The sequence below is a fragment of the Lampris incognitus genome, chromosome 2 (genome assembly GCF_029633865.1).
Source record: "Lampris incognitus isolate fLamInc1 chromosome 2, fLamInc1.hap2, whole genome shotgun sequence".
NCBI lineage: Eukaryota > Metazoa > Chordata > Actinopteri > Lampriformes > Lampridae > Lampris > Lampris incognitus.
The window spans coordinates 84810614-84829296 of NC_079212.1; the positions used below are offsets into that span (position 1 = coordinate 84810614).

General features: G+C 42.4%; 1 protein-coding gene across 16 annotated transcripts in view; it reads left to right on the forward strand.

Moving 5' to 3' along the window:
* znf740a (zinc finger protein 740a) overlaps positions 1-17932 on the forward strand; it is a 33876-nt gene extending 15944 nt beyond the window's left edge. For 9 of the 16 annotated variants that reach the window (XM_056273281.1, XM_056273280.1, XM_056273291.1 and 6 more), the window contains 7 exons: positions 709-792; positions 1136-1219; positions 1619-1702; positions 2174-2257; positions 6499-6582; positions 7015-7133; positions 14157-17932. In XM_056273281.1, the coding sequence (XP_056129256.1) occupies positions 709-792; positions 1136-1219; positions 1619-1702; positions 2174-2257; positions 6499-6582; positions 7015-7133; positions 14157-14330 (713 nt within the window). In that variant the 3' untranslated portion in view covers positions 14331-17932. The remainder of the gene's footprint in view (positions 1-708; positions 793-1135; positions 1220-1618; positions 1703-2173; positions 2258-6498; positions 6583-7014; positions 7134-14156) is intronic. The other 7 variants (XM_056273287.1, XM_056273284.1, XM_056273288.1 and 4 more) reach the window with 7 other exon arrangements.
* The last annotated feature ends 751 nt before the right edge of the window (positions 17933-18683 follow it).

An 18683-nucleotide genomic window follows, 5' to 3' on the forward strand; every position in this document is an offset into this window, starting at 1 on the left:
CTTTATTCTCACAAAATCACAGGCTTGTTTTTTGTTTTTGTTTTTTTAACCACGATAATTTTTAGGACTGTCTTTTAAACTAAAGCAGACAGCTGTGTAGGTTAAACGCCAAATCCCCAAAGCAATGTCAAATCTCATGTTTTGTGCATAGATGTTTACCAACTGCCTAAAATTGTCTTGCCTCTTCAGATCAGCGTCACAAAAACTGAAGTTTCCCCCTCACAAATCATACTTGCAGCATATTTTTGGATAAAAGTCAATACCGATCCCCGTGAGGACAGAGTGAAGAGCTAAAGTGTAATTGTATTGACGCCAGTTGGCATGCATGCGTGACAAATTGTGATTTGGCATGATCGTTTTTGGAGTCCATTTCAACAGGTTGGGTGATATAAATGACCAGAAACATTTGTTACCCACAAATCACACTTCCATTCTCCCACAAACCCTTGCTAATTAGGTCATTGGCCTTCATGCTATCTCAATTCCAGTTTTATTTCAACTAGATGTGAAGATTGGATGTCACAATTGGAGAAGCAGATGTATTTTGGTATACACCGGATGGTTGTTTTACAAAGCGCTGATGAGTGCAACCAAACTTTACTAAGCATATTAGAATTAGTAAAGTTTCAAACTGATCATTTTTGGCAGTTGATTTTTAAAAAATTTTTTTATTTTTGTAACGCTAAAGCTGGTACTTTGTGTGTATAGGGGTGAAGCCGTACGCTTGCACCATGTGTGACAAGAGGTTTTTTCAGCGCTACCACCTGGCGAGACACAGCCTCACTCATATGGGTATGCGTCTGCCGATCTTACGCAGCCACAAGTTTAGGATTTCAAACATCAATGTGCTTAATTTATAGATTTTAAACATGTATTGGTGTACAAATGATGATGGGTGAGACTTATTAATTAACACTTGACATCATCAGACCCCCTTTTGAGAGTTTCCTGCTTTGAGGGCAGTGTCTTTTTCATTGTTGTTTTCCCCTGTCAATAATTTCAGGGTCTGACATTGGTTATTAACCACCAATATCAACATTTATATTTTTAAATTTATAAAATTGATTTTTTTTTTTTTTTTTTTTTGGTGGGTGGGGTGAGACACAAAAATAATATTGATGCTCTGGTCATTTAGGTGTGAAACCGTATGCTTGCACCATGTGCGACATGAGATTTTTTCAGCGTTACCACCTGGCAAGACACAGCCTCACTCATACGGGTATGGGTCCGTGCACCGTGCCCATGACATTTAGCATTAGGAATGGATATGTGACTTTATGTAGTGTGTTTTATTTTCTACATAGACCTGTTTCCTTGAAGAGCAAAGCTAACACAATAAGCCCTTAGAATGTGAACTCCTAGCCTGAACATTTTAGCCATGTTCAATTTAACCAGGGTTAACGCAAGTCCTTTACTTTTGCTGTTTGGTGTTTGCTGACTTCCAGAACCCTGCAAAATGCATAGAGGAGTTAAAGCGGAGAAATATCTGAAAGAATTTTTCTTTTTTGTTGCATGAATTGGCACGTGTGGTTAATAACCAATAGCCTAGATATTCATTCCTAAAGCCCAAGAGTGGAAAGTGAGGCACAGTAATGTAATATTGCTACTTTGCGTTTAGGTGTGAAACCTTACGCATGTACCATGTGCGACAAGAGATTTTTTCAGCGCTACCACCTGGCAAGACACAGCCTCACACATATGGGTATGCACCCACCCACCTTACCCATGTCATTGAATTTAGTGTGTACTTTAAACTATAGTATATATAGGGTCAGCCATTTTAAGCCAGGCATTATCTCCTCACCAGTTTTGCTTGATCTATCCTATTCTGTGCATCCTAACCTTAAAATGCAACATGCAAAGGGAGTCTGAGGTATGAGGAGGAGTTCAGGACTGTGACATCATCAGCTCATGTGATGTGTTTTAGTGGTGGACTAAAGAATTGGTGAAAACAGTTGTGTGCTACTCCTTATTGGATTGGGGGAGCCAGTATTTGACAGTGTACAGTGTGAATCCCCTGTAAAAAAATTTCACCTAATTGATAAGGTGGTTAACAACCCATCAATTCTCAGCAGGTGTTTTAGAATTTCATTACACATTGATGGATTGTGAAGCACAACAATAAAAAGAAAATAAACAGGCTGAAAATAATATATTAATGCTCTGCGTTTAGGTGTGAAACCTTTTGCTTGTACCATGTGTGACATGAGGTTTGTTCAACGTTACCACCTGGCAAGGCACAGCCTCACTCATACGGGTATGCGCCCATGCACCCTGCCCATTTCACATGTTGTAGGACATCATCACTTTTTACTGCGCCAGTCTGAAGTGTTTTGTAGTGACAGAAGAGACTGAAAATTGGTGTCCTTTATTGGACATTTAAATTTGATTATTTGTCTCAATGTATGTAATGTTGTCATGTAATGGCTTTAAAGGTCCCATGAAATGAAAAATTTGTTTTCATTTTTGGTACATCTTGTATCACTCTTGTAACGCTATGTTCTAGAAATTCACAAAAAATTTGTTTTGTTTTTGTGTTTATAAGAATGCTTTTCTCCTGGAAAAAAAATGATGTCCCTCTGCACTTGCTGGCATACACTAAAAAATTGTCCAATGAATTGGGCTATAGATTCAGAAGAGACAAGTGATCTACCACCAAACTAGCCGATAGCATATCGATGTTCACATTCTTTGCCAATAGTCAAATTAGACTTCCCCCTTCCTGCACAGTTGTTCCATGTCATTTGGATATACACGACATCACAGAAGTTCGTGGGGCTCTGTATGCCGTTTTATGGGACCTTTAACCTGATAATGATCTGTCTTTTAAAAATTGTTCTTCACCCCCAGAATTGTAGGCACTTTTCGATTAAGACAATCTAAAAAGGCTGTAAAAATAAGCAAGTGTATGAAATTCCTTATCCTTTGCTCAAAGCATGAATTTGTTCTTAAATGAAGGGTATCACAATTTTGGTGGCATCACTCGTAAACCAGCTTAAATTTTTTTTGGGGGAGTTTGATTTGGGGACCGGAGGGTTTGCTCCAATTATTGGGGCATCACATTGCACAGCTGCACAGCCTCCCTGGGAAAGTCTACTCTAGGGTGCTGGAAAAGAGTCTCCAACCGATTGTCAAACTTCGGATCCAGGAGGAACAATGCTGATTCTGTCCTGGCCGTGGAACAACAGACCAACTCTTTACCCTTGCAGAAGTGCTGAGGGAGGCATGGGAGTTTGACCAGCCAGTCTACATGTGTTTTGTGGACTTGGAGAAGGCTTATGACCGTGTACCCCTGGGCATTCTGTGGTGGGTACTGCGGGAGTATGGGGTACCAGGGCAGTTGCTACAAGCCAACCATCCGGTCCTTGTATAACCAAAGTGAGAGCTGTGTCCGCATTCTTGGCACAAAGTCGGAACACATTTTCGGTGGGTGTCGGACTCCGCCAAATTGTCCCTTTTCGCCGATTCTGTTTGTGATATTCATGGGCAGGATCTCAAGGTGCAGCCAATGTATCCGTTTTGGGAACCCCAGAATTGCATCTCTGCTCTTCTCAGATGATGTGTTTTTGTCAGCTTCATCAGAACACAACTTCCAGCGCACACTGGGGCAGTTTGCAGCTAAGTGTGAAATGGCCGGGATGAGAGTCAGCACCTCCAAGTCTGAGGCAATGATTCTCTACCAGAATATGGTGGATTGTTCCCTCCAGGTTGGGGATGAGTTGTTGCCTCAAGTGAAGGAGTTCAAGTATGTCGGGGTCTTGTTCACAAGTGAGGGTAGGATGGAGCAGGAGATTGACAGGCGGATTGGTGCAGCATGAGCAGTAATGAGGACGTGGTACGGGACTGTTGTGGTGAAGAGAGAGCTGAGCCAGAAGGCAAAGCTCTCAATTTACCAGTCAATCTTCATTCCAACCCTCACCTATGATCATGAGCTTTGGGTAGTGACTGAAAGGGTGAGATGAAAGCATGAAATCGCGGATACAAGCGGCTGAAGTGAGTTTCCTCCCTAGGGTGTCTGGGCTCAGCCGTAGAGATAGGATGAGGAGTTTGGACATCTAGAGGGAGCTCGGAGTAGAGCTGCTGCTCCTTCGTGTTGAAAGGAGCCAGTTGAGGTGGTTCGGGCATCTGACTAGGACACCTCCTGGGCACCTTCCTTTGGAGGTTTTCCGGGCACGGCTCAGAACTCACTGGAGGGACTCCATGTCCAATCTGGCCTGGGAACGCCTTGGGATCCCCCGGGAGGAGCTGGAGGACGTTGCTGGGGAGAGGGACGTCTGGAGTGTCCTACTTAGCTTGGTGCCACCGCGACCCGACCCCGGAGAAGCGGCTGATGATGAGATGAGATGAGATTTGGTCAAGTTGGACTTGCTTGCAGTGTGATTGCTTCAGGCATTATTTGTCCAGCTCAACCAGCAGATCTTCTTTGTTCTATGATGTTTGGCTAGACTGCCATCTAATTTTTGCTCATTTTATATTGGGCAGCAGACTGTTCACCTCATCTTGACTGACACCTTTTCTTCAGAGTGTGTCACTGCAGTGTTGGTGGCAGGAAAGAATGACTTTTACTGGATGAACAATGTTAAATATTAAATACTTCACATAAGACTCTTACCAGGTCAAATATTGATCAACTAAGCCGTTTTCAGGCACAGCTGAGAGAGCTAAAGCTGCAGTCCTGAAGATTTAAACACAACCTTTTTTATCATTTCAGTTATTGTCATAGTTAAGACAATGGCTTGTCTACAAATGTACAAATGCTTGCATTGCTCATTTTAATGGTTACTTTTGCAGTCGTCCCGGGAGAAATTACTTGGATAACATTTTATATTTTCACCATTGGACCCAAATGAAGAAGAATAAGGCAGGTAACAGCGAGTTTAAAGAAGTGAAGTTATAGATTGTAAGATTGTCCGAGTGTAACAAAACTCACTCTTAAAAATTCACAGCCAAGTCGACTTACTTAAAGTTGGCCTACTATTACAGTTTTCCATGTTGTTTGGATGTATTTTTCAAATTGGGTTAAATACTCTCAACTTAGCTAATATATGGTTTGCAGAATTAGCAAGGTAATACTTGTGTCACTACCACAAGTACACTAAATGTTCTTTTCACAACTGTAAAACAAGTAGAAATTTGAATTATTTTGTGGACATAAAAGGTCATTCTCGACTGGCCAGATTGTTCTATCCCATATCTTGTGTAGCAGTATACCATCATCTGGCTTTAAGAGAGCTGCGTAGATGTTTAAGATAGAGCTGCGTAGATGTCATTGGTTCTGTTGAATTCTGAAACGAGGCACCAAAAAGTGTTCATTGCTGAACACGATTACTGTGGTACTCTGCTGAAATGTTAGATTTGTGAGTTTCTGACTTGTGTCAGATCTTTGCTTCCACTTGCTATTTCATCTTTTACAGCCTTTTTAGCTAAAACTGCGTGCCATTAAAACTGGGAGGTAATTTTACATGTTTAGAACTACAGGTTTTATTTAGCCTGTCACTTTTGAGGAAATCTGAATTCCAGGAAATCTGAATTCTCTTAAATTGTTTGTCAGACATTTTACCAGTGATGCTGTTTCAAAGTAGCTAAGCTTCATCAGAACTGATTGTAATGTTTCTGTTACCAATTTATGAGAGATTGTGAGAATTTTGAAATGATTTCAGTGACATATTCTAGTTAGAATTCCCATATGGTGTCTAACCATGACTACAACCTTCATAGGATGTGATTGCAATTTATTCCACTCATCTATAAACGGCAAATTTAAATACAGTATTTGTAAGATGCAGTATTGTGAGAACTGTAAAAACTATACTGTCCCAACAAGCAAGAGATGTAAAGGTGGATTATGGTAAAAGGAAGATAAGTTTTAAAAGTTTAAAGGCATCATCATGACAGGAGAATATGTGGATGAATAGCAGCGGCTTAGGTATTCCAATAAGGGCAGGGGAGAGACCAAATTTAAGTTGAATCCTGATCTCATAGCTGTTTAAATAAGAATTTTTAGGAAAAAGACCTGTATATTGCTGAAAATGAAAGCAAAAAGGATAAGGAAGGGGTTGCTAAACTAGCTAGGCCTGTTAATAAAGTTACGAGTTAGGATGTTAATATCAAGTGAATTGCTCTACGCTCACTCCATGTAGTTGTCAGATATTGTAGTGTCGAGGCTTTTGCTTTGATATTTCCCACATTTAGTTCTGCCTTACGTTGAAATTCATGTGGTAAGAAAACGGTCTCCATTTACAAGACCAGTGACTCAAATGCATTTCAAAAACCAGACCGCTTTGGGGAAGGAAAGGACTCACTTGCATGCCTGAAATTTATTGTTAGACTTATTGTCCAAAACGGGGTTGCAGATTGCATATCTAGTACTATGATGGAATATAATACTAGGATGGAGTATAACCCCTACCACCACAACGTTAGCATCAGCCTGAGCTTGTAAGTTATGTGTGTTGTACCCTTGGGAGATAGGGCTAATATATTGCTCTGTGTGCATAGGGGTGAAGCCGTATGCTTGTTCCATGTGTGACATGAGGTTTATTCAGCGTAACCACCTGGAGAGACACAGCCTTACTCACACGGGTATGCGTTCATTTACCATGCCCTTACCACCGAGGAAGGCTCCAGTGCTTGCAGCATCACAGAACCAAAACAAACTCGAGTTTGGATTGTCAAGTCATTTGATGGGATGTTGAACCAGTCTCAAAATACCTTGAACATTTTCAGGGGCACCATGCTGTGTAGATCTGAAATACCTCAACTTAGAATTCCACTCTTATCTACACATAATGAGTTGATGACGAGGCATTTTCAAAAATACCAATTTTCAGGTGCTGTTGCAGATATTGCAATTAAAGACAATTTTCATCACTAGGGCAAGTTTTTCCATCTTTCCTTTGTAGGTTTTGGAAATGTAATCGGTAAGAGACTATTAGCAAGAGAAAATTACAAGCAGTTCATTGCGGTACAACTCTGAAATGATTTCGTTGACTGTGTATTTTTGTGCTCTTCTAGGAGAGAAGCCATTTGCTTGTGACATGTGTGATATGAGGTTTATCCAGCGCTACCACCTGGAGAGACACAAGCGTGTCCATAGCGGGGAGAAGCCCTACCAGTGTGAACGGTGCCAGCAGGTATGTTGAAGAAGCTGAGCCACGGTTTCTGTGAAACCCCATTTCTGTGCCGCTGTGTGTAGATGTGTGCATGTACCCACACAGGAACAGGTCCCAGCCGCAACACGTAACCTGTTCACGTCTTCTCATACCACAAATGTAAATGACAGGCAGCCCAGACCTATGGAAACAGACTTGTAGCCAGAAAATTGCCAGTCAGAATTTCTGGATGTTTGAGATAAAAGCATTTTGGTAAAGAAAAACTCTTGAACAACAGCCTGGTGTTATTGTGTGAGTCTGGACAGTATGGAAAACTATGAAAAACAATTTTCTTTATTTCTAGTTCTGAAAAGGTATGGATATTACTATAAAAAGGTGATTGAAGGGGTGTCGGGTAGCGTGGTAGTCTATTCTGTTGCCTACCAACATGGGAATCTCAGTTCCCCATGGGGATTTCCGTGTTACCTCCGGCTTAGTCGGGCGTCCTTACAGGCACAATTGGCCATGTCTGCGGGTGGGAAGCCGGATGTAGGTATGTGTCCTGCTCGCTGCACTAGCGCCTCCTCTGGTTGGTCGGGGGAGAGGGAACTGGGGGGAATAGCATGATCCTCCCACGCGCTACGCCCCCCTGGTGAAACTCCTTACTGTCGGGTGAAAAGAAGTGGCTGGTGACTCCACATATATCGGAGGGGACATGGTAGTCTGCAGCCCTCCCCAGATCGACAGAGAGGGTGGAGCAGTGACCGGGACAGCTCGGAAGATTGGGGTGATTGGCCAAATACAATTGGGGAGAAAAGGGGGGAAAATGTAAAAAAAAAAAAAGGTGATTGATAGTATGGAGGAAAAAACGTTTTCCAGATTTGATTTGTCTAAAGCAGTTTTTTGAAACGCCATGTAAAAATGATCAGTCAGCAATGGTGGCCTTTTTTATGCACATGTATGTTCCAGATGCAGTGACATATTCAGCTTAACTCGAGAACCTTTGTTATCACCTGTCCTAATCGCTGGTGTACTGGCAAGTACACTGGCAGGAAACGTTAGTGTCATGCAGGAAGTGATGCGTTTTTACACAACATGTTACCCTCAGTAGCCAGAGGCCTGGTGGATGCTAATTCTAGTTTGTCCAGAAATTTAAATGTTGTGGTCTAAAAAGAAACGCAAATTCTTACAAAGAAAAAGCTGTTAGCATTCTGCTGGTTTGTGTCGGTCCACTGTGCACGCTGGGTTGTTGTCTGTCATCATCACATGCGCAACTGCTGCAGAAGGTTGCAGTCGAGAAATCTGATCAGGGTGTCCCCACTGATGTAAGTTATCACATAGACTCATAAAAGTGAAAATGGGCCCTGATAGCCATGTTTCCATCGAAGCATTTTGTGTAACACTGTGAGGTATGGTGTGAGAAAAGCTGACAGGAAACGGCAAAAGTCAGTAAAACGTAAATATAGCAAAACAGTTTGCACCCCCTTGATTTGGTTTTAGCTTTTGTCAGTAGAGTTGATGTGCTAAACGAGGATAGAAACCAGTAAAAAATATTAAAATGCAAATAGAACGTCATCACATAATAAACTTTATTCATTTGAACTGGGGTCCATCTTTCACGTAGGTATCAAATAGACGTGACGTAGGACATGTTAAACTTATTCAGGGTAGGGGTTGCACGAGTGCATAAATGTACAACTTTAGTACTCCTTTCCTGAAAAACTAGAGTTCTCGAGTAGTGGGGGGGGTCATGTGGGAGGTGTCTTGCAGTGGCGGCTGGTACTGAAAGTTTTTTTTTGGGGGGGGGGCGCAATTTACCTTGGCGCAGCACACCTGCCCGCTGTTTTAATGTCCACACAGTCACAGAGTTATTAAGAAGGACAATGTAGCCTACAGATTTTATCAGGGTTCGTAGACGGTGGATGATTGACAGTTGAGACGAGGCGTCGCGGTGGGTGTGAATATGATTGACAGCCACAAGAATTGTCCAATCATATTACATCAAAAAAGATTAACACGATACCAATTCACTGCCAATAAAAGTGGGAGTGTCTGGGGCGCACAGAACTGCGCCCCCTGGAAAATCTGAAGAAACCAATCAGCAGCCTCAGGTCACAAGTTTGAGGGCTTACATAAGGTATGCTTTGGCTGGCGCCCCTCACCCAGGAAGTGTATGTGTTCAGACAGAAATCAACCAAATACCATTTGAACCAATATTTAATGCTGCTGACAGGCGCTCACAGACTGAAAACACTTTTATTTCATAATTATTTGCATTATACAACTAATATATATTCAACATGTTTAAGTAGATTTTCATCTCTTGGGGCGACGCCTGAAGGGGCGTCTGATTTTTCCCTTTTTCTCCCAAATTAGTCGCCAATCGCTCCCTATTATAGTTCAAACACCCACCCTCGTACTGCATGTGTTCACCAACTGCACCTCTCCGGCCGGCAGTCTCGAAAGAGACGCCTCGCCACTTTCGTGACAAGGCGGATCCAGGTCGAACCACTGCTTTTTCCGACACACACAGAGACACATTCATGTGACGAACACAAGCTGACTCCGCCCCCCTCCCGACGACAGCGTTGCCAATTATTGCTGCTTCATTGAGTCCGGCCATAGTCGGATCTGACGAGACTGAGGTGCGAACCCTGGTCCCCAGTGGGCAACTGCATCGACCCAAAGCCGATGCTTAGACCGCTACACCACCGTGGACCGGCCTAACCAACTTAAGAATGAAATTAGTCATATTTGCTTGCGTGTATTTTTAACAACATTAATTTTTTGAGCCGTGTTAGTGTAGTAGCCTAGTCTGTTGAATGACAGACTCCGTGTTGGAGCCATCATCGAGAAATTCATCCACAACTCACAGATGTTGCACATTTATTTCATCACAAAAGTCGCCCTCCTTCCTCTTGTTTACCAAGGGCTCTGACTGGAGATTGAGTGTGTGCGAGAGCTAGCATCATGCCACTAGCGAATACTCCGTGTTAATGTAGGAACCTGACAGTTGATGTAACTGCTCAACAACTCGAATGCTCAAATACTCTGTGCAACCCCTCCTTCCGCTTTTTATTTGCTTAAACAGGTCTCATGGAAGCACAACTTAATTTGCATAATTTTGTGCGATATTTATTTGCTATTGATGTATTCACCAAATAATTATATATGTGGGTGATTCTTCAATCTGGGGCACTTGGCTTTTGAAAAAATAAAATAAAAAAATCTTTAAGATGGTTTTTTTTTTTTTATCAGAGGCTCGATTAAGTGGTCTGGAACAAATATCTCAGCATAGCGTTGATCGTCCTACAGAATAAGTTTGATATTATGATGCTTTTTTCTAAGTTGTAACAGCAAAATGTGATGTAATGACACGTGATGGTCCTGACACGTTTCACTTTTTGGAGAAAAAGTTGGCTAAAACTTAGACTTGCTAAGCTAACTTGTTAGCTAGCATAGAGTGTACAATGAATATATGTGAATAAAGTGAATTTTCTTATTTCTCAACTAAAATACTCAACTAGTAACTTGTTTGGCAATGATGCCTTATAAACATCCTGTCAGATCAGGACATATAAATCATCACATTACTTACATTTGTGGACATCAACAAGTCACGCTTCTGCCATGACTGCTCACGCGCCTCTGGCACTTCTCGTTTCCATGGCAACCACATTGTTGTTTGAAAAAACGTTGCTCTAAAACGGGTTTTCAAAGTGTGAGGCGCGCCTCCCCTGGGGGGCGCCAGAGAGCTTCAGGGGAGGCGCAGAATGAGAAAAAAAATGTGAAGAAAAAGTAACCGTAAACATCTAGCTAAATTTAGTTAACTTCAGCAAAGCTTGGAGCAAAATGGGTCGATTTTTAGTAACATGACCTACAGTGAGAAAGGAGACAGCGTCTGGGGCAAGCAGGAAATGGAGGAAGTATGACCATGATTATTTAAAGTTTGGATTTTCATGGATTGGTCCTGATGACGCCCCGCTGCCGCAGTGTGTTATCTGCAAAGAGGTGCTAGCTAACGACAGTATGAGACCATGTAAACTCCGGCGTCATATTGATACCAAACACCCAAGTTTGGTGACCAAGCCACAGGAGGTGTTTGATAGGAAGCTAAAGGAATTGCGGTCACAGAAGAAAGTCATTGACACATTTAGCACCGTAAATACCATGGCAACCGCAGCATCATACCGAGTGGCGCTGCGCATAGCTAAGGCAGGTAAACCCCACTTTAAAACATAAAGATAAAGATGTTTAAAAATGTTTGAAAAAGATGTTTAAAATATTTGAAAATGTTTGACAAAGATGTTTAAAATGTTTAAAAAGATGTTTAAAACGTTTAAAAATGTTTAAAAAGATGTTTAAAAAATAAAGATGTTTAAAAATGTTTGAAAAAGATGTTTAAAAAAATAAAAGATCATCTTCAAAGATGTATCATTTATTGTTGAAACCCGTTTTTATACCTGAGTGGAACATACATTATAGCAACAACAATAATAGTAATAATAGCAATAATAATTGGGAGGGGGGGGCGCAGCTGTTTTTATGTTCTCTGAGGGGAGGCACACTTTCCTACACTTTGAAAACCCCTGCTCTAAAATGTTGGGTTTGATGTAATGACAGATGTATGAGGGACAGCGATATTTAACTATAAAAAATGTGCAAATTGCACATATATAAACCATATGAATTTGAACGTCTTTTTAAATTATTAAGAGAAAATGCAAAGTAAAGCTTTAAGGAATTTAACCATTTTTATGACTTTATTATAGAGGGGAAGTTAAAAGTCTGGGTTGGGGACAAGTCCAAAACAATGAAATTCTGGTACATTTTAATTTTCAACACACTGGAAAAGTATTAAAATGTCATCAATGAGACACAAATCTTTTTCATAGCTAACACAACCTAACTCTAACAAACATAATAACTTTTTTTCAACAAAACAAAATTTTTTTTTTATTGAAAATCTACCCTGGGGACAGAAAAACTCCCTTAATTGAAGAATCACCCACATGCACAACTGAGGAGCCCTGCAGACATGTATGGTTAAGTTTACACCTCAGGTCTTGATGCCCAGTTCCCATTTTTATTTTTATTTTTTGTTGGCTGCCTGTTTACATCTACTTTTGAAAGTGACCCATATGTGATTCCCTTGGCTTACACCATAACTCTTTTGTTTGCACTTGAAACAACCCGCATTTGTTGGCCTACACTGAAGTGAACAACCGCACATGTACACCATGCCATTCAAAGTGTGACCGTGTTGCATTTTGAATGATGTGTGAGTCGCAATAACCCGAAAAATCCGATGTGCATGGTTACATGACCGTCACATTGACACGTCAGATTCCTAGCCGAGTTATTCCCACATATGAACGTGGTCAAAATCAGATCTGAAAATATCCCATTCCAGCTGCTTTTTTCTTGGTTACATGATCATAATGTATGTCCAACCTGTGCCACATGTAAACAAAGAATTGGAATTGGGTCACTTGGACCAGGCAGTCTAAACATAGCCCAAGATGCTGATACATGAAACTGTCATACGGCTTGAGCGCTACAGTCGCCTTTATACATCTTGATCAACAGAATATTTTGTACGTGTCCCATGTATTGAAATGCTGTAAGTGGTCCTGGAAATACCTTATACATCTGATTCACCTTCTCTTGGCTTCTCAGATACATCCTACATACATCTTCAGAGGGTAAAGCTCATTGTTGTGGCTCAAGTTGCCCTTGTCTAGAGGAAAGTAAGAGATGTTTTTAAACGCTGTACTCTAGCTACCAAGCTGTTCAGGAATAAGACCTAAAATACTGAAAAGAATTCAAGTAATTGTTTCCAAAATGACAATACACGTTTTTCTGTCTAAACTCAGAGGTTAACATCTCCATAAGTAGTGACTTTGGTGGCACAGTGGTTAGCGCTGTCGCCTCACAGCAAGAAGGTCCTGGGTTCGAACCTTGGGGTAGTCCAACCTTCGGGGTCGTCCCAGGTCCCATCCTCTGTGTGGAGTTTGCATGTTCTCCCCGTGTCTGTGGTGGGTTTTCTCCAGGTGCTCTGCTGTCCCCACCATCAAAAAGACATGCATGTTAGGGTTAGTACTCCTGTCTGTGTCCCTGACCGAGCCATGGCAGGAAGAACTGGAGTTGGTCCCCGGGTGCTGCACGGCGGCTACCCACTGCTGCTAGCTACACAGCTAGCATGGGTTAAATACAGAGTATAATTTCCCTACGGGGATCAATAAAGTATCTCTGTCTCCTGTCACTTTGACTGGTATGCAGTACCATTTATCCCTGATCTAATAGTCAGGCCTCAGGGTACTTTCCTGCCCCATGTGCTGAGCTCAGGTTTACGCTCATTCTTACAGTGTGCTTTAAACAGGTGAAACGGCAGACCTGAGCAGACATGTTAGCTGCAAGCCACAGTGCCAGAAGCTGTTGTAGTACACACACACACACACACACACACACACACACACACACACACACACACACACACACCATTCATGGGCAACAACACAACACAGCAGAGTGCCACATAAGCTTATCATTTCAGTATCGGCAAAATAAGATAATTTTAAAAACTGAGATTAAGATATGTGATTATTGTGCAGTCCTAATCCTAGTCTCCTGTCTAATATAGGTCATTTTGTTGATAGTTAAAACCATTGCTGTTTAGTTGTAGTAGCATCGAACATATTAATGGGTAACCAAGATCCTAATCTGGACTAGAAGCACGTGGAGCGTGGAGTAGATCTGCTAGTGTTTCTGCCCCTGCAGTGGTAGTACCAGAGTGCAGAAAGACAGAAGGGAAGAGTGAGCTTTGTGTGCACCAGTACAGTTTTAGAATTATTTGTTTTTGGTGTTTATCTTTCAAAGCTGGCAAATAAATAGACATTCGGATGAAAGCAAGTGTTTCTAGCGTTGAAGCCTAGTTACATAGATGATAAGTCTGGGCTCCTCATTTACCTCAAACTAAGGGCGGATCTTGTGGGGTCACCTGTTGCCCACATGCATGGAACAGCCTGACTCTATTAACCGTCTGTGGCTTATGTCTTTTTAAAGAACTTTTCACGGACAGACCGACTCCTGAGGCATCGACGGTTGTGCCAGGGTCGCGGCGTCGCCAAGGTGGAGAACCAGCCGTGCTGTGAACCACGCACATACTCCCAGGAGCCCCCTCCTGCCCCCCCGACCTGGAGTCCTTTGCATCCTCCTCCAGGTCGGCTGGCTGTCTGACATTCCACCTTAAAATCACCTGCAACATGGCCAGAGATAGCCTGGATGAGCCACAGGGTCTTCTTCTCAAATCTGTGCTCAGTGGTGTCACACACTGGTACAGGGTGATCTTGCAGCTCCAGTCTTGGGATAACTAACACAGAGGGACATTTGTGTTTTAGTTTTGTTGTCTTCTTACTGTATTGTTTATTTTTTTCTCCTTTTTCTTTTTAAAGAACAAGACTTTTCCGGGATAAACAGTGGTCCTGTTTTGTACTTAATCTATTTGATTTTTGCTAAATGTTTTTATTGTTGTTCAGATATATCTGCTTTTTTGGTGGTACTTTGGGAAAGGGCAGTTGGTAATGTTCATCCCGACAACTTGGTTAAAAAAAGAATTGGATTTTACGTGTGGTTGTACATAGCGTAAAGGAAAAGAACCTCCTGTTACTTCAGAATGAGTACACCAGTTGTGAACATGTCTGGAGCAGATATTGCTTTTCAGGTCCGAGGTTTAGTGTTGGGCGTGGTGGAAGCAAGCTGACCATGACATCTAGACACCCCATGTACGTGTTGACCTTCAGGTCATTCACAGATCAGCTCTTAGCTGGAGGTCCTTGCTTGTGTTGTATCATCTCTCAGATGTGCGTCGCTGGGGAGAAAAGCGTCTGCTAAATGAAACTGTAACATCGGAGACTGGAGAGCAATATCTGGTCTTGGTCAGATCTGAAGGACGTATTCATGGGCAGACACACAAACTACAGGTTTTATTTCGTAGGTATGTAAGCAGTAAAGTTTCTGTCACTATATATTACATCCGAGGACACTCGACCTGATGATGATGATGATGATGATGATATTGATATTGTAGTGGTCTAAAATTTTCTGTTGGAAAATTGCCCTAAAGGAAGTGCATTTTAGCAGGGGGCTGAAATGCCGTTCCACGCCACTTGAATGCAAAACAGCATCAACTTGAGGACGCAACATGATGTCATTTGTGAAAAGGAGAAAAAAAGTAACGTCAAACGGCACTACACAACAGTAAAAACACAACTTCCAAAAGTGAGTGACATGAGTACAATGCACGGTTGACTCTAACTTTACTCTGGGTCAAGGGCGAAGAGTCAGGGTCACGGGAGTGTCCCCGCAGTGTTTGTCACCGTGTTGTGTGTCTTGTGTGATGTGCTGATGACTCAGGAAATGGCACAAAGTCCACCCCACCCCCCCACCCTGACCCAGACAGAGCTAGGCTATGAAACTCAGAAACCGTGTATGTACAGAGATCTGAAGTACCACAGCCAGGTCCTTGTCTCTCCTGAACTCCCCTTTGTCCATAGCTCTTGGTTGTAAAGTTGCGCAGGTTGGCCGCTTCAGCACATCCCATTACATTGTCTGTACAGTCTCACGTCATGGGATTAGTGGGGTATATGAAACTCTTGTGGCCTTAGTGTGCTTATGTTATTTCTTAATTCATTTGCCTTTTTATTTACTAATTGTTTATTATCGTGGGTCAGAGATATTTACTAAGATGAGACACAGCCTTTTATCATCGAGGTGTTTCCCCCTACAGTAGTCACCCCAGTAGAATGTTGATTGCTTCAATGGCACTAAAACAGACTAAAAAGTCCCCGCAGTTGGGGAATTTGTTTTATTATATTGAATATTTTGGGTTATTGTTACCGATTTTTATCATAACCGTTCTATAATCATTCAGGAGCCGCGGGAGTTTGACAGTTCCTTGTGAAAAGTCAGTCATGCTAACTTGTCTCCCGCCGCGCCGCGTGGACGGCCGCAGGTTGTAGCAGAGTCAACGTTTGCTTGGCTCTGCTACACACTAACCATTGCCTTTCTTATCCAGATACTATGTGGTTGGTGTGTATAATGGATGTCTATTATGTTATCAGGCTTAACCTTAAATAAGTGCAGACAAACAAATAATCATTGTAGTGCTACATGATATTGTATTGAACGACTTCCTTTTACGTGAGATGAACCTAGACCACACCGTGTCGGAGTCTGGTGGGCAGGGCTGTGTGGGAGTAAATCAGCTGAGGAGACCCCTTCTGTTGCCCATCCAACTTCTCAGACGTGATCCTTCTGTTCTCGTGAGGTTCATGTATACACTGTAAACTACAGGACGGGTGGGCTGATAAACACTCAGCCAGGTCTCCCTCCCCATTGAGGTGTTAGTTGATCCTAGGCTTTGACTCATCTACATTTTTGGATTTTGGCCTCGCGTGTCGAAAAGAGTTTCTGAGTTTGTTTGCGTAGATGTGTCGGCTCAGTAGTGCCGCGCCCTCAGCTCATACCGGCCACTGGCTGTTGGCCGTTGCAGACTTGCAAACTTTGGTCAGAGGTGAGAGAGCGCCAGCGACTGTGGCTGGCAGGGAATGGAGGGTGGTTTCAGGTGGTCATGGTGAGGTTTTAAGTTCTAGCACTGTACGTGTGTCCAATGTGGAGATATTTAAATGTGAGCTGCCAGACTAACGTTGGTTTTACAGATTCATTCGTAGAGCATTGCAAGGTTGTTGGTTGCGATGGCTCAGCAGTAAACCCTTGGTTCTCTTGTTGAGTGGTTTATGTTGGGAAGTGGGATCGCATTGGGCCATAACATTAACATGTCATGAAGATGAGTGACCGCTGCCTTGTACGGCTTTCTGATGTCAGGTTATCGATCGTGTTCACTGAAACCTGACGAGCATACCGCCAGTCAGGCTTGGAGGGTTAGAGATCTCCTGTTGGGCTCACTGTAGTTGATGGAGCTGAGCGACTGAACGGGCCAGTGAAGGGTCGGGTTTGATAAACGTCACCGTCATCCTGGCAAACCCGATCGTACCGCTGCAGAAGGGACATGGCCCGCTAGCAGGGTGATAGCAGAGCGGCTAACTTCACCTGTCAAATCCCCAACAGTTTTTTACTTTGACTTTTCATTGTTTAAATGCAATAGAATCCTGTGTCTGATCATTTGTTTATAAAACTGAGATTTAATTTTTCAGACGAAGGATTGGGTTGTCTGAGAAGTTCTCCATCACATTCTGATGATTGTTTCAAGGACCTTTTTTATTCTGATAAAATTGTAAACACTGGAGTGAAAGGAAAAAAAGAAGAAAAGACAAAAAAAGATACGGATATTTTTCCTTCAAACTGTACTAGATTTTAGGTTTTAGACAGAGCCTATTTCTCCTCAACTTGCCAGAGAAGATGGACAGAACAATTTGGATCAGTACAGTTGAGAGCCCAGTATGTTCAATAATTTTGATATTAGAGGCAGTAGTACCGCAATAAAATTGTTTTTCGTTATACAAAGTCCCTGGTATTCGTAGTGAATTATATTGATAATGGTCTTAGATAAGCAGCAGCATAACAGTAGCTATCACAGATTAGTTGTTTTCTTTATTAGTCTTGCATGCCGAGTTATGGTCCTCAGTTAAGATAGGATCTTGATATTGATTATTTTGTGTAGGCAAAAATGAGTGCATAAAAAATGACTTCCTAAACGATGTTACATTGATTATTGTAAAGATGGGCTGACTAATATGTACCCTTGTGATCCAACTAGTTTCAACTGTATGACTTGAGAGGAGAGGCTTCTTACTATTATGCTGAAATAAAATAATTTGTAAAAGATGTTATTCATGGGTGTGTTTATTTGACCAGCTCATCATCGTCGTCATTGCTCGCCTTCCAGCTGGTCATTGGCGTGATGACGGATGTACAGATGGACGATGTTTGAGCACCATTTTATACTTCCTGTCAGTGATTTTGGGGAATAATACTTTCCATTGCTCGGAGTAGAGCCGCTGCTCCTTCACATCGAAAGGAGCCAGTTGAGGTGGTTGGGGCATCTGATTAGGATGCCTCCTGGGCACTTTCCTTTGCAGGTTTACCAGGCACGGCCAACTGGGAGGAGACCCCGGGGTAGACCCAGAACTCGCTGGAGGGACTACATGTCCAGTCTGACCTGGGAACACCTTGGGATCCCCCAGGAGGAGCTAGAGGGTGTTGCTGGGGAGAGGGGCGTCTGGAGTGCTCTGCTTAACTTGCTGCCACCGTGACCCGACCCCGGAGAAGTGGCTGACGATGAATTAACTGGCTAATTAACTAATTAATTAATTACTTAATACTTTCCACTGCGGAGTTTCTTTACTTTGTTGGTTTTCTGTTTTTGTCTCGGGTCTTGCCTGTATGAAAAAAACATTTTTTTTTGTTTTTTGGAAACAAAATATTCAGTCCCTGATTGAAACTGCGTGCTCGCCTGCCTTTGCTTGTGTCTTCTTGAAGCCAGAAGGAAAGGCTGCATCTGCACACTGGGTTTCCAGCTCAGGAGCATCTGCAGCATTTTGACTGACATGGTCTTCATCAGGCAGCTGCCGA